The 22,343-nt window shown below is 49.2% G+C and overlaps 2 protein-coding genes across 3 annotated transcripts; one reads left to right on the top strand and one right to left on the bottom strand.

The window, feature by feature from the left end:
* Positions 1 to 4: 4 nt before the first annotated feature.
* Positions 5 to 20,903, top strand: LOC136192097 (protocadherin Fat 3-like). 2 transcript variants are annotated; one of them, XM_065980605.1, is made up of 11 exons: positions 5 to 337; positions 388 to 755; positions 885 to 953; positions 1,002 to 1,147; positions 1,275 to 1,393; positions 1,452 to 1,608; positions 1,673 to 1,878; positions 1,930 to 2,105; positions 2,156 to 2,261; positions 2,309 to 5,018; positions 5,067 to 20,903. In XM_065980605.1, the coding sequence occupies exons 2-11, from the start codon at positions 565 to 567 to the stop codon at positions 20,747 to 20,749; spliced, it is 19,563 nt and encodes a 6,520-aa protein (XP_065836677.1). In that variant the 5' UTR covers positions 5 to 337; positions 388 to 564; the 3' UTR covers positions 20,750 to 20,903. The 2 variants fall into 2 exon arrangements, with proteins under 2 accessions (XP_065836677.1, XP_065836678.1); XM_065980606.1 differs by lacking the exons at positions 5 to 337; positions 388 to 755; positions 885 to 953 and having other exon boundaries at positions 1,070 to 1,217.
* Positions 20,821 to 22,314, bottom strand: LOC136192177 (2-hydroxyacylsphingosine 1-beta-galactosyltransferase-like). The gene has a single exon (XM_065980696.1). It carries the CDS (start codon positions 22,312 to 22,314, stop codon positions 20,821 to 20,823), a length of 1,494 nt encoding a protein of 497 aa, XP_065836768.1.
* Between the last annotated feature and the right edge of the window lie 29 nt (positions 22,315 to 22,343).

Here is a 22,343-nt window from a genome sequence, read left to right as displayed (position 1 = left end):
ATTCCATAGTTTCAATATAGTAAAACTCCATCCCACCACTTCAGTCAGACGTTTTACAAAAAACTCCTTAAAACTCCATACAGCAACTCTCTTGATTAGGCCGTGACCATACTAGATTTAGTTAGTCTACAGTGTAACCAATTTGAAAGACCCGTTCCACCGAAAAAAATAATATGTGTAGTTGTTGTTTAGTTCTGCTTTGTTACGTGGAGTAGACAAAGGAAGGCCCCACGACTGATATACAGATTTATTATGGGCGTCGTGTGTCCAAGAATTAACATTGAAAGGAGAGGCAGATGACAGCTACAGTGTATTATTGATCAAATCAATATGCTAGGTGAGAGAGTTACACAACATAGAGTAAAAAGGAAGAATCATGCTCTATAGTGTGGCGTCAGTCAAAGACCTCTACGTCCTTTATTCTATTATGCGTGACGCGTGCTACGTCTCTCCGGGACTTAGCACTCGTACAAAAGGAGAGGCTTATATGCTAAGTGCAGTATATCAACATAGAGTCCGATTGCGGTGCAGTCAGTTTAGCCGCAGCTGTCAGCCTCCCTTCTGATGTTCTATCTGGGACTCCTTTTGGGGTTGGCTGGGGTATGGGGACACAATTGGATAGGCCGATGCCCAATGGAACGCATCGACGACCGTCACACGTTTTCACGTCGAATCGCAATTGTCAACTGCTCCGGTCTTTCTACGCCGTTGCCGTCCGCCCAAGCGTTGTCCTCTATTGACGTACCTTTTATACTGTAAGTTACGCGAAAGGCTTGTGTGGCGTTTTGGGGGGTTAAGACGCTCACGTGCCGCCTATGGGGGCTTCGTGGATTTGTTTTGCTTTCGTACTTCGTCCTACGCGACCGTTCACTCGCTTTTGGTAGGGATCTGTCGCGGACTGGGCTGCAGTTCGTTCCAGGAGAACTCGCCGATTTGCAACTGCTGAGCGGCTTGTGAGTTTCTTATTTTTTCTCGCTTATTATAAGACAGCGGATGCTTAGGTATCTGGATGGCAATCCTCTCGTCTGCGACTGCAACATTCGTCGACTGATTCAGCAGCGAAACTTGAGCTTGGCCTTGCGGGGATCTTGTCAAAGGCCTCATAAAAGAGCAATCGAGAATTTGCATTTGGACGATTTTGATTGCGGTAAAAAGGGGGGGAGGGATACAATGGCACTTCGGTGCTTTTTGATCTGCCCAAGCGTGTCCATATTGTGGTGAAAGGGGGAGACGAAAGTCTTCTATCTCGACGATCATGTTGTTTCTTCGTTTAGGAGCTCTACTCATCGCTGAGCCAGAGCAGACGTCTGTGGAAAACGGAAGTCTGGTTCGCCTATCGTGCAAAACCATAAATGCCACCAAAATGACAACATTGTGGTGGATTCACGCCGAGGTTCAATTCTACCTTTATACATGACCAATTACTGTTGCATTGCCCCCCCCGTTTGTAGACTCGCGTGGCCGTTCGAGGGGGAGAAGCCAATAATTTCACTTTCGTGGCAAACTACGACGAATCGCCCTACGCGTTTCGCTGCACGGGAAGCGGTTTTAGATCGACACAAAGAGATAGCGCATTGGTATCCAACGTGGTCACCGTGCTAGTCAAAAGCAAGTACTAATCGCCCAGTAATGGGATTTACGCGTGCACGAGAAAATAGTGCCGGCTCCTTAGATCCCCACTGCAATTCGCCGTCCTCGTCGTCGTGTGGAAACTGTACTATAGCTTTTACATCCGCGCACGGTCGATTGTTGGGAAATTCGGCTGATTGGGACGAAACGACGAGGAGGCTTACGTTTCGCACACTACAGGCGAAAGGTACTTATGTTTTATCGTCGGATGCGTATGAGTTCAGGGTACTGGGCGTCGGTATTCGCGCGGTAAGGTTTTCTTTTATGCATCTTCTCTCGTTTTTTACTTTCTTTCTTTAGATAAAACGAAGAGGCGATCAAGATCGTGCTACTAGCAGTCGGGTGATTGTCGTGGCTTCGATCACGGGACGGATAGTGGTGAGGTTTGGCGGTGGTGACGACGTTTATCCGGGCTCCGTTCAATTAGCGTTTGCGCGCTCTTCGCAAACGCCTCGACGCGCGTTGACGCGGAATCGGTTCGTATCGCGGCAATCAGACGCTTTTTTCACGCGTGACGTATTTCTAGAGTCTGCGCGACGTGGTACGATGTAGATCTGACGCAAGCGAAGCCCAACGGCAACGTATTTCTATCTCTATTCGACGAGAATAGCAAGTTGAGAGCCACAATCGAGGTTCTACAGACGCCATAGAGTCGACAAATGGCTAGCCTGTGTTCTAGATTAGCGTTGAACGTAGAAATGGCCACGAATTCGTCGCATTCCACGTCACCATTTCGGACAATCCTGACGGAAGAAGCATCACTCCTATCGACAGACGCCATGTCATTTTGAAATCCTTACTGACTGGTCCTGTTGACATACGATTGCTCTTCAGCAAACCCGAATTCATCGGTAAGGATAAATGGCTCAGCGAATGGATACCGGACGCTCAGTTGCGCTGGTCAGAAAGCACTCTTGGAAATTGGACTTCCCTCAGTCGTTTTTCCGTCATTGAAGTGGGTGCTGCCAAGAGACATCAAACCATTCAGTCGGCAGTCGATGCAGCTGAGACTGGTTCTATAATCCTCGTCTTTCCCGGTCAGTACGACGGACTGACGGTAAATAAATCACTACACATTCTGTCAAGTGATGGACCTTATCAAACAATTATTATCTCGTTGATGACGATTGCAAGTGACGTCTCTTTGGAGGGCTTCACGTTCTATGCTTCTCTTCATCAACGTGGACTAGAGATTAATGATCATCGAGTGCAGATATTGAATTGCGTGTTCAATGGACCGTATTATCGTCTGGGACTGAACAATAGCGCCGGCATCGCGTTCTCAGCCGAGGCAAAATCACTGAGAATTTCCAACACGTTGTTTACGTCGTGGCACGAGGCAATTGACTTGACCGGACGAAGTCAAAATATCGTCATAACGAACAACGTCTTTGAAAGCAACAATCGAGCTTTAGGTGTCGATAGTGCGGCAAATCTGACGATCACCAATAACGTTTTCAGAATGAACCAATTTGCTCTTGACGTATCGGATGAACGAGGCTCTTCGCACAATGTCGTGATCCGCGGGAACGTCTTTGCGCGTAACCGCTATGCTCTTCGACGTCTTCTTCAATCCCAGAAAGAGGGCTATAGAATTGATGCAAGAGAGAATTTCTGGGGCGAAGCGAACGCATCCGTCGCCTCAACCTATTGGTCGGAAGGAGATGTCTATCCAGGTCCTGATATGGAGCAAGGATTTCTCGTTGAACCGGCTTTGACGTCGTTGCCTGACGCTACTCCTTTCCCTTCAGTTCAGCACTTGACTACAAGTGTCGAATGCGACAAGCGTTGGATTGGGAGACGGCTAATTGTGCGCCGCGGCGCGCTTCGTTACGCCGTTGACATGGCTCTCGAAGGAGCGACGCTTCGTCTTCAGTCCGGCGTTTATCGAGAAGAGGTCTTGGTGATTCGGAAGAACCTGTCGTTGGTGGGGAATTCGAATCGAACGGAGTTTCACGGACGGTTTGTTGTTGAGGCGACTGGAAGCGTTTCGATACGAGGAATAAAGATGTTCACTTCGTCCGGAGCTGCGATTACATTGAAAGGCGAACGGGGACGTTTCAAGTTGGCCGATATGTTTTTGTTTGGAAGCGATGACGTCGCCATTCGAGTTGAAGCCGAAGCGTTTGACTCTTCCCTGTCGTTGTGCGGTGTCCAATTTCACGGATGGGCAACTGGATTGAAAACCGTGGCTGGCGGAGGCAACGTTGACGTTCGGCGGTCAGTCTTCAGAAACTGTCGCGTTGGCGTCAATGCGTCATTTTTCAGCTATCTGAACTTCAGTGGAAACCGCGTGGAGTATTGTCGGCATGCATTGGCCCTTCAGAATTTCGAACGAGGCGAATTCGAAATGAGCGGCAACGCATTTTACGACGTTGCCGTCACGCTAAGTTCTCGTTTGCTCGGAGCAATGAATATCAAGTCAGCAGCCGGCAATTATTGGTTTCCCGAAAGCGCGATTGAAGCTGTCATATATAACGCTGACTTTTCTGTGAATCACCGCGCAACGACCGACTTGAAGTACGAACTAGCGCTATCAAAAGCCGATTCTTCTCCTGAAAACTCTGGTTACTGCATTGACCGGACGATATCGCTCAGTTTCTATTCAGTAGATTTCGAGACTCTCGGAGATGCGGTGAACACTGCTCGTTCGTGGGACACGATTCTTATAACTGAAGGAGACTATGACAGTGAAGGAAAGATAACTATATCTCAAACTCTTCGTCTCGTCGGTAAAAACAGACCAATCGTGAGATCGCAGCTGCATATTCAGCGCAGCAATTGCTTAGTGGCTGACCTTGTTCTACGAAGATCCTTTGCAAATGAAAGTGGTCCTCTACTCACTGTTGGACATAACGCCTCTCATGTCACCCTACAGGATTTGGATGTATCTGCTTATTGGGGCTCAGCTCCTGCGTTCAGTATAAAACAATCGACAGGAACTGTGATCGTCTCGTCAAAATTTGTTGGCGCGGATGTGGCCATCTCTCTGGCGACAGGAGGCAAAGTTTTAATTGAAGGAAATACTTTCGTAGACTGCGCTGTGTCGATTGACGTCGTCAAGGTGAGGTCCCTGGTTCTACACGGCAATCAATTCGAAGACGACACCCGCTTAGTTTTTAAGCTTCCTTCTGAGAAATACACTCACAGTATCAAGCAGAATAATTTTGGCCACGGAGCTCGGTTGGAAGTTCGCTCTCCGTCGCAAAATGGACGTCTACTGCGGGCGGAGAGGAACTTTTGGGCAGATCACGTGTACGGGCTCCGAAATTTTGAAGGAGTGGAGCTTCAACCGTTTTTACCCTGGTCAGTCGACGTAAAGGAGATGGCTAAAAAGGCCAAATCCTGTGTAATGACGTCGGGCGTGGATTCTCTGGACGACTGCAAAGGTAACGTTTCTACTTGATTGTCTAATGCTTACTCCGATTCTTGTGTAGTTTTGCCTGTTCTTCCTCCCGAATTTTTCTACCCCAATACTCTGGTGGTCGCCCCTGGTACGTCTGTTAATCTTTTCGCTGAAGCGGATACTGGAGGACAGCTGGCCGTCTATCAGTGGTTTCTTGACGGAAATCCTATGAAAGGCGAAGTTAATAAGACACTGAGAATCACCAATGTTACCAGTGCGAGTGAGGGGAACTACGCGTACAGAGTTGAAACGGAAGCCGGCGGAGTAACGTCGAAGAGTATTTCTTTAGTTGTTAGGTCTTGCAGTTCCAATGCTTTGGCATTCACCGATATTCTGGAAGACATTGTCGTTGACGAAGGTTCATCTGCAAATTTAGTCTGTCCCGTTTGCCCAGAAATCGCGACCGACGCTGTCGTCAAATGGTACAGAGACGAGAGACTGGTAAAGACGTCTTTCAGCGTCCGGGAGTGGTTTCGCTCTCGCGTTGTCCAGGCTAATGAAGGAACGTACCACTGTGAAGTTGCGACGAGGAATCAAACGCAAGGGACAGCAATCGTTTCAAACACGATGTTTCTGGAAGTAGAAAGCACTCCATCGTTTACGTCTCCTCTATTGGAAATCGAAGTTGATGTAAATAGTAGTCCTGGTGACCCCGTGGGAAATCCTCTAATTGCCTTTGACGGTGATTTGGAGCAAAAAGTTCGGTACGTCATCTTAGGCGGATCGGGTCGATCTTTTTTTTCTATTGACAGTCAATCGGGGCAGCTATTCATCGTAACTCGGGTAGGCGACGTTTTTCGTCAGTCGTCTCTTCTCAATTTGACGGTGGCGGCTATCGACAACGGACCGTGGAAGAAAAACGCCACGGTTCTGATTTTTTTAACAATAATGAGACAAAGCTCACCGCAGTCACACTCTCCTACAGAAATCCGCGTTGCAGAAGGAGACAACTTCGCGGTCTCCGTTCAGGCTAGCAACGGCCGTCGTCATGTAAGCTACCAACTCGAAACTCATTCGGACGTATTCAGTATCGATTCGACGGGTCACCTTCGAAATAGATACTCTTTTGACTATGAAAGCGATCCCCACTTTTTCAACGTGACTATAATCGCCGAAGACGACGAAGGGTTCAGGACGACGGCTTTTGCGATTGTCGTAGTAACAGATGTCAATGAGCATTCGCCAAAGTTCGCTAGGACATCGTACAAGTGGAGCGTTCCCGAGTCTACTGCAAAAGGAACGGTAGTCGGAAGCGTATCGGCGGCCGATGCCGATGGCGGCACACTCTATGGCACTATTACGTACGAATTTGTGGCGTCTCCAGCGTTCTTCGTCATAAATCCGTTGAACGGCGACGTTTCCGTTTCCCAATCTCTTGATTACGAGACGATGAAATCGTTTCAAATGAACGTAGTTGCTCGAGACGGCGAAGGAGAGAGAGATACAGCTACCGTCCAAATTCTCGTCACAGACGTTAACGACAATCGGCCTCGGTTTCTTGACACGCTAATCATAGTGGAAATAATAGAAAACACTTTTCCTCTTGCCCAAAACGCCTCTTCAAATCAGGGCCTTACTATAGCGACGGTCAAAGCGATTGACGATGACCAGGACGACGACGTTGTTTACGAGTCTGTGAAAGTGCCGGAAGACCTGTTTCTTGTCTCGAGGGACGGGCAGGTTATATTGCGCCAAAGTCTGGATTTTGAAATGGTGCCGAGACACGAAATACTAATTTCGGCTTTTGACGGCGTTTGGCGGAGTCGTCAGCCGGCTCTTGTCATCGTAAAGGTTCAAAACGCGAACGACAATCCGCCCCGTTTCGAAAAACGTAGCTACTCCGCGAAAGTGACGGAAAACGTCGTTTCCAAGGAACCGCTCGCCGCGCTGGCTGTAACCGACGACGACGGCAACTTGACTGATTTCCAATTTATCCTGCACAATGACTCTGCACCTGCGAGGGTAACTGAGCAAGGCGAGGTTTTTCTTTATCGTCCTTTGGACTATGAATCTCGCCAGATCGTTGAGCTGAACGTGTTCGTGAGTGACGGCACTTTCACGTCAAATTTGCCCGCTACTGTAACGATCGTGGTGGAGAACGTGAATGACAATCGACCCAGCTTTGATCCCACGTTTTATTCGGCCGCAATCTCGAGCAATCTGAGCGCTTTCGAACTCGAAATCACTGTGATTGCCACCGACAATGATCTCGATGGCGTCAAGAGCGAGACCGAAGCGGGGCTAGTCAATTCTGGCGCAGAGGAAATTTCTGGTTATTTTGACGAGGGAAATTTCGGCGACGTTGTACGCTACGAAATACGAGAATCAGGGACGCCGTTTTCCGTTGGCGTCGATCCCGACTCGGGATTCGGTGTCGTGACGAACGTCGTTCCTATTACCTGGCTTACGTATCGTTCTCAAAATCTCACGATCGACGCTTACGACGGCGGCGGCTTGAGGTCGGCGTCTCCTGCTTTAGTGACGATAGCTCGTAAAGAACCGGTGGAATTTTCCTTCGAGTTGCCTGAATACTTCGTCGAAGTGGAGGAAAACACAGAAACTCCACTCCTTCGTGTGAGAATCATTAACCGGCTTTCTGGAACGGTGTCGACGGACAAGTCTCTCGTCTATGGTTTAGAAGGCGGGCAATCATCTCGCTTTGTAATTGATCCCAGCGTTGGAGAAATCAGAGGAAGCGGTCTTGACTACGAACAGGGTATTACTCTTTTCAACTTGACTTTGACGGCGTATGTCAAGTCATCTCGTGTTGCGACTTCTCGTCTGATAGTGGCTCTCCTGGATCAGAACGATAATTCGCCTATTTTTCGTCCAAGTCGCTACGACGCGTCTGTCGCCGAATCCGCTCACGTGGGAACGATGATTTTGGAGCTGGAAGCCTTTGACGGCGATTTGAGTCCCGAATTCAATTCACTGACGTACTCTATTCTTAACGAAACCGGTTCTCCCTTCATCGTCGACCCAAGAACCGGTTGGATATCACTAGCGAAGAGTCTCGACTACGAAACCCAGAAAGACTACAGCATCGTTGTAAGTGCTAAAGACAACGGCTTACGGAATGCTACTGCGTTGGTTGTCATTAACGTCACAGATGTGAACGATGTTCCTCCTTGTCCGTCTCGCTCGAGTTACGTTTTTGCGGTCAACTGGACGGTGTCTGCAGATGACGTTCTTCTGAGACTTCGCATTGATGATCCGGACGGGTACACCGAGAATTTGAAAATATACTTCGTCTCCTCTTCTCGGGATTTTTTGATTAATGATCGCTTTGAAGTTCGGCTGGCGAATTTTTCTGGGCCTCCTCGCGTTGAAGTGCTGAGAGTTTTGGCAACTGATGGAAATCTGTCGTGTCCCTTTGAAGCAGAAATTCAAGCGATTTTCGAGGAAATAAATCTCTTCCCTCCGGAATTCAGAAAATTAAATCATTATACAGAAATAGCGGAGAATATCAGTCCTGGAAGTTGGACTTACAGACTTCGCACTTTTGATCGCGACAATCCGACTAAACTGTTGGTGACTTACGAAATCACGCGGGGAAACCAGTCGATTTTCTCGATACAGACAGACAACTTGACGTCCAACGGGATCGTTTCGACCAAGAGGGAATTAAACGCGGAAGCCGACGATTCAGAATTTCACCTCGAAGTTATTGCCTATGGTCCAGCGGGTTTGAGATCTGAGCGACCGGCGACGATTGTGATTAAGCTTACAGACGAAAACGAATTTCCTCCCATAGTGACTCCGCCGCGCGCCGTAGCCGTACCGGAAAACTATATAGGAGATTTGGAATTGCGAATTTTTGCCACTGATCCTGACCGCGACTCAGATGGTAACGGGACAAATTTTTCCATCGTTCCTACGCACGAAGTCGTCGAGATAAATAGAGTGACAGGCCGAGTGTATCTCAAGCGAAGTTTCGATTACGAAACCGATCCGAAGGCGTTCAGCGTTTTCGTCGTCGCGAGCGACGAAGGAGGATTGAAATCTCTTCCGTCTCAACTTCTAATAAGCGTCGAAGACGAGAACGATCATTCACCCGTTTTTGACTCTTTCATCTATCGCGTAAACGTTTCTGAGGACGTGGTGAACGGAACGGCGATACTGAATGTGACCGCTACCGATGGAGACGTAAGCCCTCTATTCGGCTCATCGTCTCTTCGTTATTACATTATAGAAAGTTCTGAGGTGCTACCCGTTTCGGTTGACGCTCTTTCTGGGACCGTCAGGCTTCGACGACGACTAGACTACGAGTCTTTTACGAATTTTACGTTCACTGTCGCTGCAACCGATGGTGGAAATCGCACGGGAATTACCGTTGTTGACGTACGAGTCATTGACGTTCACGATACTCCGTCTTGTCCGCAAGAGAGGCTACTGAAGGCGACTGTGACGGAAAACTCTGTTCCACCGTATCCTTTGATGACAATTAAGATGAGAATATCCTCCGATTCTTCTGGCCAAATCGTATTCAAAACGAGTCCCGTCATCCACGTACGAAGCGACGGAGCGCTATTTCTAAAAGAGCCCCTTGACTACGAGTTGGGAAGAAAAGTTCACCTGTCTGTCTCCGTGCTAGACGGAAACGTGGCGTGTCCGCTACAAACGACCGTCGTCTTGCGCCTTATAGATCAAAACGACAATCGACCCTACTTCAAGAGGGAAAAACTCGAATTTGACGTCAACGAAGGCTCGAGACACCTCGATTTGACGACGCTGATTGCTTACGACGACGACGCGGGAAAGTTTGGACGAGTCGTGCGCTACGCAGTTGAACCGAACGACCGACTTATCGTCGTCACTCCAAAGGGCACGGTGCACGTATTAAAATCTTTTGACTACGAGAAGCGCGAAAAGACAATAACTCGTAGCGTTTACGCTCTAGATGGCGGGGGATTGCGGTCACGTCGACCTCTCGAACTAGTCTTGCACATTGTGAATGTCAACGACAACGCTCCGGCATTTAATCAGACGAGATTCGAGATGTTCGTTCCAGAGAAAATTATTTCGTCCAATCCAATTCTTCGTCTGCATGCTGTCGATCCTGACGGAGATATTGATACCTTGTCGTTTGCACTCGCCCACGTGGATTCGTTTTTCAAACTTACTGCCGACGGGCAATTGTTCGTCATCCGAGAGTTGGACTTCAATAATCGGTCTCGACACGTTTTGCTTGCCGACGTAAGTGACGGCGTTCACACGTCTCAAAAAAGAGCGCAGATTGTCATTAACGTGGTCGACGTCAACGATGCTCCTCATTTCGTGAAAAGTTCATACGACAGAAGAGTTCTTGAAAACGCTCCAAAGGGATCGCTAAAAATCGCCGTCAGCGCCACTGACCCCGACGTCGGATCAAACGGGAAGTTGACCTTTGAAATTGTCGAACTCGATGTGCCGTTCGTCGTCCAGGTTGCCGACGACGCGGCGTTTATAACCAATTCGAGGTCGTTGGATTATGAGCGAGATCCTTGCCGATTCGCTTTAACTCTCCTTGCACGCGATGGGGGAGGAATGACTTCCGCAAAGCCGGCTCGAATAGAAATTGAAATGGTCGACGTCAACGAGTTTATCCCCGAATTTTCTCTTCCTAGATACAACTTCGAGCTGAACGAGAATTCGCAACGGACTTGGCAGCTGTCAGCTAGCGATAGAGATCGATCGCCCACGTGCTCCTCCAGCGCAAATTTGACGTTTACTTTGGTCTATCCGAGCCAGCATTTTTTCTTGTCAAACAGTGGCGTTCTAGCCAACTCCAAAATTTTTGATTTCGAGTCAGGCATTCGGCTGTGGAATTTAACTGTAGCAGTTCGTGATGCAGGAGGACGTTTCGGGACGGCTGAAATATTGGTTCGCTTATTGGATGTAAACGAACACTCTCCCTCGTTTCTGAAGGCGACCTACGAATATTCCATAGAAGAAAATCAATCAAATTTGTCAATACCCGTTGGAAGAATAAAAGCAAACGATTTGGATGGCGGGTTTATGTTCGGTAAAGTTACAGACTACTACGTGGTGCCCCTCACCGACGTCCTCCCACCTTTCACGCTTTCCAACGACGGCAGTATTTTTGCAACAAAACTACTCGACTTTGAAAGCGATTCAAAATTCTACGAATTTGACGTGGAGGCTGTTGACGGCGGCGGGCTCGTTTCGCCGCGTCCGGCTACCGTCAGAATCACCATTGTCAACGTCAACGATAACCGGCCTTACTTTCCTCGTCACAATTATTCCGTCTACGTTGTTGAAAACCGATTGCCGATGCTTCCGTTGTTGAGTGTACGCGCTATGGACGCAGACGGTGAGAAACTGTCGTATAATCTATTGAATTATTCGAATTTGTTCGAGGTCACATCAAAGGGGGACATTTACCTAATTGAACCTTTAGACTACGAAACGAAGTCAATATATGAGATAATTATTAACGTCAGTGATGGAAAGTTCGACGCTCCGGCTCTGTTGACGATTTTCGTTCAAAACGCGAACGAATTTTCTCCGGAACGCTACGTCGTTTCTTTGAAGGAGAACTCTATAGCGTCTCCGGATTGGCTTCGTCTAAATGTCAGCAGCGAAGGCGAGGTGGCCGCCGCATATGACATTGTTGAAAAAGGAGACGTTCCTTTTGAAATTGTCGACGAAAACAAAATAGTCAACCGTCGTCCTTTCGACTACGAAACAGATCCGAAAATGTTTGTCTTCATCGTCACTGCTCGCGATTTGTCAGGAAGCAACGGAACCGTTCTCATAATCGTAAATTTGGAAGACGAAAACGATAACGATCCGAATTTCACGGCATCCTTTTACTCGGGAAGTCTGTACGAGAACGTCGAGCCGGGATTCGTCGTCGTCGTCGCGACTGCGAACGATGCCGACTTGTCAGAAAATTACAGCCGTATTTCTTACCGCCTCGTCGACGATTCGGTCCCGTTTACGATTAATCGCTTCACTGGCGAAATTCTTAGCTCCGAGACGTTTGACTATGAAAGCGGCGATACGCTGTGGTCGTTTGCGGTCGAAGCTGTCGACGGTGGAGGACGGGTGGCGACAGCAGGGGTCGCTATCTCGATTAAAGAGGTTAATGAATTCGCGCCAGTGTTTACGACGCCTACGCTGTCTAGCGAAATTTTTGAAGACGTGCCTATCGGGACGACAATTCTAAACGCGACGGCAACCGATGCCGATGCTGGACCTTCGGTCATGCGATACGAAATCGTAAATGTTTCCAGCGATAGTGAAACGAATTCGTTTTTGGTGACGGAAAGAGGCGACGTTGTGGTTGCCAAGTCGCTCGACTACGAGCGTACACCTGATCCAATCTCGTTCGAAATTATTGCCATTGATCAAGGCGGTCGAGTGGGAAAACCGGCTAGCGTCGTAGTCAAGGTACTGAACGTCAACGACAATGCTCCGAAATTTTCCGTATCTACGATTCAACTTGAAATTGCCGAAAACGCGTCTCCGGATTCGCTGAATCCGGTTTTCTTGCTGTCTGTCACCGACGCGGATGGCGACAGCGTGCACTATCACGTGGAGGGCAATGCGGGTAGTCCTTTTGCGGTTACCGAGTCAGGCGCAGTTCTTCTGCTTCGTTCTTTGGACTACGAAAAGGAGACGAACTTTCTGTTGTCTATCTCCGCTTTTGACGGCGTTTTCTCGAGTCCGGTGAATGCCAGCGTCAGTATTGCGGTCAGAGGAGTGAATGACAATAGCCCGCGATTCTTAACTACCTCGTACAACGTTTCAATCGCGGAAACGGAACCGGCCGGAACTCTAAACGTTCTACTATTCATTGCCGATGACGATCGACCCGAAAAGAGCGATGCGTTTAATCACAGCGCTATTTCTCGCGTAGAAGTCATCGAATTTGAATCTCTGTTCAAAGTAGCATACAGCGAGAATTTTCGAAAGGCTATCTTGACAAACAGAAGAGCTTTCGATTACGAGTCAGACGAACATTTCTACTCCGTAAAAGTTTACGCGTATGACGAAGGCGGACTCGAGTCAATCGTTCCTGTCACCGTCAACGTTCTTGTATTAGGCAAGAACGAATTTCGCCCCGAATTTGATCAATTACTGTACGAAACAGCGATCAAAGAAAATTCTTTTCCCGCACCGGCAACCGGCTTTCCGGACGCAGCCTTACTTCGAGTTCGCGCCGTAGACGCAGACAGAGACGACAAAATCATCTACAAGCTATTAATCGAACACGAAAAAATTGAATTGGACCGAGATGGCTTTCTAATACTGAAGAAGACTCTGGACTATGAGACAGAATCAGTCATACGACTTGAGGTCATAGCCAGCGACGGAGAAAAAGATTCTCGACCGGCGAACGTGACCATATTTGTGGAGAACATCGACGACGAACCGCCACGATTTCTCGGACGTCGTCGCTATGATGCGACTGTGGTGGAAAACACGCTTCCGTCTTTACCTCTGCTGACGTTCAACGTTATCAATCCGGATGGCGACGACGACGATGTCCTCACGTTTACCATATCGCAAGGCCGGGTGCCCTTTACAATCAACTCGAAGGGAGAATTGTTCTTGACTCGGAAAGTCGACTACGAGGTTAGTCAAAGTTTTCGTTTCCGCGTTCGCGTTTTGAATGAGAGACGTCACTCTCGACGATCGGCTGCGGTCGTCGTTGACGTAGTTGGCGTCAACGATAATCTTCCCGTTTTCAATCCGACGTCCTATTTCGCCTCCGTGGAGGAGAATTTGCCTGGTGAAACGACTGTCGTCTCGCTGACGGCAACCGACGCCGACGTCGACAGTCAAGCGCAAAAATTCGAAATTACTTACGCGATTGCCACGAACGATGAAACCTCGCCGTTGCCGTTTCGTATCGAAACGAGAACGGGCGTTTTGGTTACCACACGACCCTTGGATTTCGAGGGAGACCCGACGGAATACGAGATGCTTGTCCACGCCTACGATAGCGACGGAAACAGGTCGGCTACGCCGGCCCGAGTTCGTGTACGCGCGATCGACGTCAACGATCATGCACCGATTTTTTCCAATGAAATTTATGAAATGATGGTGAAGGAGAACACGATGGACATGAGTCTCGTCGTCTCGGCAAACGACGCCGACGGAAGCGAACGATTTTCGACCGTTCGATACGAAATGGAAGCGGGCGACGGCCCTTTTCTCCTGAACAAGACGTCGGGCAAAATCTATATGGAACGGAGCCTCGATTACGAAACATCGCCGGCCGTTTTTCGATTGAAAGTCGTCGCTATTGACGGCGGAGGCAATTTGGCTACGGCAAACGTGACGATCGGCGTGGAAGACACGAACGACGTGAAACCCGTTCTCACTCAGCCGATTTTTAATTTGACCGTTTCGGAGAACACCCCTATCGGAGCGATCGTTCACCAATTCGTCGCCGTCGACGGAGACGCTTCGGCGTCGTTTTCGACCGTTCGTTACTTTTTGAAATCAGACGAAAAGCCGTCGGCGTTCGCCGTCAACGAAACGACGGGCGAACTGATCGTCACGAGGGAGTTGGACTACGAAGAGGGTCCAAGAGAACGGAGATTTGTCATCGAGGCCAAAGATTCGGCGAATTTGACGAGCAGCGCTCATCTTTATGTATACGTGACCGACGTGCGCGATGTTGCTCCGTGTCCTCTGCTTCGTCGGTATCGCGTGAAAGTTCCGGAAAATACCTCGCTGACGGCTTCTCTGTTGAAAATAGAAATCGTCGAAACAGACGCGACTTTGCCGTCAAACGTATCGTTTATTTTGCACGATGACGAAAGCGTGTTCGACATCGTCGGTGGCGAATTATTTCTGACGAAATCTCTCGATTTTGAGTCGGTGCAGAGTTACCGATTTAATGTTACCGTTTCTGATGAGGATTTAACGTGCGACGAGCCGTCGTCCTTTTTTATTGACGTTGAAAACGTCAACGATAATCGACCGAAATTTTACGACAGTCTACCGGTCATAAACGTATCCGAGAACGCGGATTTTAACGTCGTCATTGGTACGGTCGAAGCTTACGACGAAGACGAGGGGAGATTCGGCGAAATAGCGGAATACCGGGTCAGTCCTAGCGACGTTCCTTTTCACATATCAGATTCGGGTGAAATCAAAGCGATTCGCTCCTTTGATGCAGAATCTGACGACTCCGTTTATCGTTTCGCCGCGCGAGCGTGCGACGGAGGCGGATTATGTGCCGACACCGGCATCACTGTTCGCATTATCGACGTTAACGATTTCGTTCCGGAGTTTTCTTCTACTATTTACGAAGCAAAAATCGGTCGATTGACAGAGAGCGGAAGCAGTGTTATAAACGTCACCGCCTTTGATAAGGACAGAGATGAGCCTTTCAATGCAGTCACGTACCGAATTGAAAATTCTGCGGACGTCAGCGTTCCTTTTGCCGTCAACAACCGGGGCCACGTTATCACAACGGCTAAAATGCCAAATGAAGCGATCGTATTCGCGTTCAATCTAGTCGCGACTGACGGCGGAGGCGCCGAAAGCGAGCCAGTAGAAATCAGGATTTCGATCGTACGACAGCGCGATCTTCCACCGAGATTTTCGTCTCCTTCTTTGGAGCTCTCTGTTCGCGAAGACGCTCAGCCTGGATTTCAGCTTTACTGGTTCCGAATCGCCGCACCGATAGCCGCTTTCCCCGCTATCGTTCGCAGTGACGACGTACCGTCGGCGTTTCATTTGACCCCCGAAGGTCGACTGAGTTTGATCGCACGTATCGACTACGAAAAGCAGACGAAGTACGAGTTCGTTATTCGAGCAGAGCGACGAGGACTAGTTTCGTATCAGACGGTGATCGTCAACGTCGAAGACGTGAACGAATCGCCTGAATTCCTTCAATCGTTTTATCTTTCGTCGGTCAACGAAGGAAAGCCGCGTTGGACGTTGCGATTGAGAGTCGACGTTAGTGACGTCGATAGCGGGTCGAACGGACTTCTCTCTCTTTCCACTCAAAGCGACCTCATTGACGTTTTGTCGTTTGATCGCGAAACTGGCATCGGAATCGTTTCCAATGCTGCGATGATGGATTACGAATCGACGCGGCAATTTACCGCCAATTTGATAGCGACGGACGGAGGCGGCTTAACCAGCCAGACGCTCATCTGGATCGTCGTAGTGAACGTGAACGAGTTTTCTCCGCGCTTTGCGACATCGACCCTTACGATTACAACTGTCGAGGAAGAAATGCCGAGGACAAAGCTGTTCCAACTTGAAGCGACCGACGACGACGACGGAGTGTATGGAGAGATAGGTAACTACGCTATGAATTCTTCGGTCCCGGTTCCATTTATCGTGACTCCGACGGGGGAGATATTCAACACTAGACGGCTCGACTACGAGAAGAAAGATCGCGTTTTCGTATTTTCCGTCCGCGCTCGAGACAACGGGGGAAGATGGACGACGCCTTCGGACGAAATCGCGGTGAAAATCGTCGTGACCAACATCAATGATAATTCTCCCATACCCGGCGTCAGGGATAAAGAAGTGGAAGACGAGGCGCACGTACCCGTGCCAGAGCGTCGTGTTTTCGTAGAGTGGGATCGCCTGCCGTCCGATCTGCCTCTCCTTGTGCTTCAAGCGTTCGACGACGACGACGACGATTCGATTTATTACTATATTCAAGATGACATCGATTTGCCGTTCGCAATACCGACACCGACGAGCGGTCGTATGATATTGAATCAGACGCTCAACGATCGTCCCGGCACCGTTTACAACTTCACCGTTCTCGTACGCGATCGTCCGGCATCGATAAAAGAAGCCCATTCCTTCGAGTGGCGAGTTGTCGTGTTCGTCATCGACACGAATGCGCCGCCGTATTTCGAAGACCCGGCCAGCGAAGAAGTGCGCTTAAGATTTTCCGACTTTATCGAAGTCGGCCCAAAAGGATTCTTCACCGTGCCTCGTGCAAGAGACGGCGATTTTCCTGGATCTCCGAGCGACACGATCGTTTCCTACGCAGTCGACAACGACCGATTCAACATCTCTTCGTCGGGCGTCGTGAGTCTGACGAATCGAACTTTTGAGACGCTTCCCTTTCGCATCAATATCGCCGTCACGGCTACCGACGGGGGCGGACTGGCGTCCGTTAGACCGTATCGTCTCTCGGTGAGAATCTGGTTCGAGAACGATCACGCTCCCGTTCTGCACACGAGTGCCTTAGTGCTCAGCGAATCTTGGAACGCGTTGAATCGGTCGTTTGCGACATTGGAAGCGTCGGATCTCGACGACGGACCCTCGGGACGCATCGCTTTCGCATCTCCGAACGCGACGATTTTCAACGTGACAGAAAACGGCGACGTTTTTCTGCTGATTCCGCTCGACTACGATCGCGGTGATCGTCTGCTGACCTTCGCCGTGACGTTATCCGACTTCGGCGAGCCGGCTCGATCGACGGACGCCACGATATCGGTTCGAATTCTAAACGAAAACGACAACGCTCCGTCGTTGATTCTTCCACAAAACCGATTTCTCTATCAAGTAGCCGGTGCTAAGTTCAAATTCGCCGCTGCCGCTAACTACACGGACAACGACGGCACTCTCGGCTGGACTCACGTCGTCAACGTGACCTTGTCGTCGCAGTCCGGACCCGTTTCTCCGTTCACTGGTACGAATTGTCAGTCCGGTTCGTTGTCGCCGGCATCGAATTTGTGCATGGATTTCACGGCTTTTCTGATGAGCAGTCGCAACGTGCCGAGCAGCCGGAGCTCAGGTCGCTGGAGAATCGTCTCCTTTACGGGCAAGGAAGGCGAACAAATCGACGTTAAAGCGAACACGATAACGAATACCCGGTGGCAAAAGTTCACGCTTCAATGTTGGGCGAAGATCGACGACGGAGAAGGAAGTCTCTTCGGTCTCGTCGTCGATGACAGCTATTTTCTCTACGCCGTCGAAGTGAGACGAGGGAAAAACGATCGCTACCTCGCTTTTCGATATCGAATCCGCGCGCGAGAGCGCTATGGAGAAGTCAACCTGGGAACGCTTCGCTTTCTGCGTCTAGACGACAATGGATGGCATCACCTGGCGATCGTCGCCGATAGAGCGAACTTGATTTTCTACGTCGACGGCAACAAAATCACCGCCGATCGCACCCCGAGTCGACTCGTTTCCCTGTCCATTTCATCGACTCGCGTGTTCCGTATCGGAGCCGGACTCGGCTCGGAAGGCGGAGCGTTCAGCGGCTCGTTGTGGGGTCTCTCCGTTAGTCAGGCGCACGTCGCCGATCAAGTCAGAATCAGTTGCACTTTGAATTGCGGAGAAGGCCTTGTCCTTCCCGTTACACTTCCCGGCGTATCCGTGCACTATTTCCACATGGGTCTTACGATATCGGCCGATTCGACGACAGCAATCGAAGCGGCGCTTCGCGAAATTATCTTTACCCGACCGTATCGGCCGATTCTTCGCGAAGGCAACCCGCGAACGATATCGATTGTCGCCAACGACGGCGATCATTTCGTTTCTCGCGCGGTCACACTCGCTCCGCCAAACTCCAACTTTTATCCGCCCGAATTGTCGATATCGAAAAAGCCGTCAATTTTGACGAAACGAAACGAGAGTGCCGTCGTCGTTCCGGTCGTTCGTTTTATCGACGAGGACAAGTCGCTTTCGTTATACAGCGTCGTCGCTCGCGTGGAATCCGACAGTTGTGCTCGAAGCACGTACGACGTCTTGATCGCTCTCAGGCAGTGCGGGATCGCCTCGGGAATCGACTTGCTGCCGAGAGATTTGGAGTGGACGCGAGGATTAGCTCAAGGTCAGCGAGACGGCGGTCGACATTGGTTTATCTTTGATCGACGCTCGAAAACGATTCCTGCCGAGGTTTTGCCATCCGAGTTTGGCTTGCGCTTCACTATTGCCTTTTGGATAAAAGTCGTTCGCGGAGGACTAGTCTTCGACAAACGAATTCCTGGCGATTCGTCTCCTCTTCTGTCCGTTTTTGTTAATCAGAGATTTGTGGGACTTACTGTTGCAGTGGGACGGCGAAAGTTGACTTACAACTGGTTCGTTCTGTTTCGCAGCGAGCGTCGTCACGTTGCAATTGTCTGCCAATCGTCGCTCGTTCATCTCTACGTCGACGGCGAATTGATTCAGCCAGGATGGCAGCTGCCTGGTCGTATAACGATCTCTTCTGAGAAAAGCAAAGTCAGTTTAGGAGGCATGCACAGCGAGGCGGAAACGAGACGAAATCTTGAGGGAATTGTAGGTGATCTCTCCGGGGTTGCTCTCGTACCAGAAATCGCTGTCAGTCAAGCGAAACTGCAATGTCTACTACGATGCATGGAAAAATTGTCTGTCGATTCTGCCGGCCTACCATCGAGCGTCCGAGTCACTCAAGGTGGTGGAAATTCACTTCGCATCGACGCTCAGGTTTTTCCGCAGACGTTCGAAACGGTCCTGACGAAAATCTTGTATTCGATTCTCCATCCGTTCCCGTTGGAAGGGCTGCGGCGAATTGAATTGACCGTCGAAAATGGCGAGTTCATACTGGAGGAAAGCGCTCAAGTTCGTATTCCTCAGTTTCGGCAACGAAACATCACAATGCGAGCAGACGAAATAACGAAGAACGTTTCTAACGCGGAAAGAATACGACAATTCGAGCCTCTAAATGACGTCAACTTCGTTGACGACGGACTGGCGCGGACGATCGATTTAGTTCGGGTCGAGATGAAAAAATTGCCGAGATTCATCATACCCTTCACGGGAACAGTGCACGAGTGCGAAATAGCTCGTCGCGTTGAGAACCGTAACGTCTTCTGCGTAGACGACAATAGCATGTTTCACGTCCTGTCCCCGTCTCTCGTTGATGCCGACCTCTTAGAATCGATGGACAATTTCGATGGAATTATTCACTTGAGAAATTCGCCGCCGGTTCGAGTGGATTCGGTCGCGACGCATCGCCTACTCGACGGCAAAATGCCGCCTACGACGACGTCAATCGCTTTTACGACGTACGTCAGCGTTTCTCGCGAGAAAACCGTCGGCTATTTGTTTGCCTGTGTTTTGGAATCTCAAATTCATTTCGGACTCGAAGTCAACGCCCGAGAAGGAACGATCAATTTTGTCTATACGGCTAAGGGACGACAAACACACGCCGTCTTTGAGGCAATGATCGACGACGGACGATGGCACCATCTCGTGTTAAATTTGCGAAGGAGAAGAGCTCTTCTGTACGTTGACGGGAAGGAAATTCGCTCCAAGCTGCAGAAATACGTGAACGAGAATACCATGGTGATGTCTGGTAGTCTTGTCGCTGGGTTTGAGATGAGCAGCCAGTGCACTATCTACTTAGGATCGCCTGGCTCTTTGCCTTACAGTAGACGCTTTACCGGTCGACTGTGGGGATTCAGTATTTTGCCGGGGAGGATTTTCAATCGCGTTCAAATGGACTGCCTTCGATTCTTGCCTTCCGAGAATCAGTGCATCGAAAGTATTGATCTGCCCAGCGACACGCGTTTGACCAACCAGCTCAAAGCGTCGGGCGTATCTGTCTCGTCGTCGCGATTCGATCTGACGCTTGCCGGACTCGCTGACGAGACGTTTTACGCGAATGTACTGCGACGAATTCGCTACACGAACTGGGCAACCGAAGTTCATCCGGACTTCGCGACAAGAGAGGTAATCGTGTATGCAACAGATCACGGAGGCCGGTTCCAAAGTAACCGCCTCTCAATATTACTCAATTTTTCTGACTGAGCCAACAAATGTACCATTTAGTCTAACTATAACCTCCTCCCTCTCCCTTCGATACCTATTAACTATAACTCCTAGTCCGTTTTGCGCTTGCACCTACATTTCCTACAGATTTTTAGTACAATCTTTGGGAAAAATATCGCTGTTGCTATTCCCAGGAGTCGAACCAAAACAGGCGTATCCGGCGCCTTTTCAGTTTTGAAGTTATAGCGTTTTTGCAGCCAAGCCCTTTCTATCTCGTCTGCGGCTCTTTTCGCTCCTCCGGCGAGGAGATTCGTTTTGTATAGCGCTTTCGCCTTCACGGAGTATTTCTCCCAATTGGCAAGTAGCTTTTTCGTTTTCTCTTTTACTCGTTTCTGGTTAACGTTCCCGCTTTTAATCATCTCTCCAACACCGCGCGTTTGAACGAGCAGGCAGTTCAGGACCTGCTCCTGAAATGAATCAAAATAGGGTATCATTAGCAGTGGTAGCGATTGTGAGAGAGCTTCGACGATGCTGTGAATTCCTCCATGAGTTACGAGCAACTTTGTCTTTGGATGAGCCAGTACTTTCCTCTGATCAATCCAATTGAATACGGCAAGTCGTTTTGAGCGAATTTCAGATTTGAATGTATTTGCAAGTCGTTCGGGATAGCGATGACTGAGAATTATTTTAGTGGCATTAGAGGTAACCAAAACTCCTTTGACTATCTCCTCTAATTTTGTGTGATAGCCTATGCTTCCGAACGACATGCAGACGACTACGTCGTTTCGTCGTAGTTGATTGAGCCATATCTGTACGCTTTTAGTTCCTTGATGAGTTAATTTTTTGTCACTCAAAGGAACCCCCACTATGACGTACTTCTGAAGCTGAGGGAAATCAATAGGATGATGGAAGCCCGGTATAGTATGCATAATATGAAGCTCCTGACCCTGATCGAGATCAGAGCGAAGTGCTTCAAAAAGAACGGCTTGATTGTCTCTCCCATACAAGAGGAGCACCGTCCACAGTGCCTTTACCATATGCATTGTTGAGTCAAAGAGACTCTCCATGTAAGTGACTTGAAAAGTTCCTCTGCTGATGTGGCTATATGACGGGTCTTCTCGGTATGAAGGATACGTGTTAACGACAACTAAAGTCGCATTAGAATTGCGCCAGTTGTCGGGAAAGTTTGCCAGAACATCGTTGTCTACAATAATGATATCAAATTTGTCCTTTGGTATCGTTTTGACGAAAGACCACATTAGTTTTCTTTGGGCGACGTTCTTTTCCAATAATATCCACGCAAAGAAACTTATGACGTCGGATGCGTTTTGGTAACTAAGAGGAGCCCAATCAGCGACTCCGATGTCGTGAAAAGTGAAGGGGTAGTTTGCCAGCAAAGTTTCATACTGGTTCGTTGACGCAAGGTGAACTTTGTGTCCTTTCCTATCTAATTCATTGCCTATGTCGACAAAGAACAAGACGTGAGAATAGTCAGCAAGGGGTAGAAGAAGGACAGACAGTGGCGGAGTTGCAGGCGACGGCAAGACTGCGGTAGAATAGCCGAGAACAAGAAAAATCGCCAGCCAGGAGGTGAGGGTCGTCATTGCTTCGTGACTACACCACCAACATATCA

Source organism: Oscarella lobularis, chromosome 10 (genome assembly GCF_947507565.1).
Source record: "Oscarella lobularis chromosome 10, ooOscLobu1.1, whole genome shotgun sequence".
In the NCBI taxonomy this organism is placed as follows: domain Eukaryota; kingdom Metazoa; phylum Porifera; class Homoscleromorpha; order Homosclerophorida; family Oscarellidae; genus Oscarella; species Oscarella lobularis.
The sequence above is the reverse complement of the archived record's forward strand: the minus strand, read 5'-3'. Positions and strand labels throughout refer to the sequence as shown.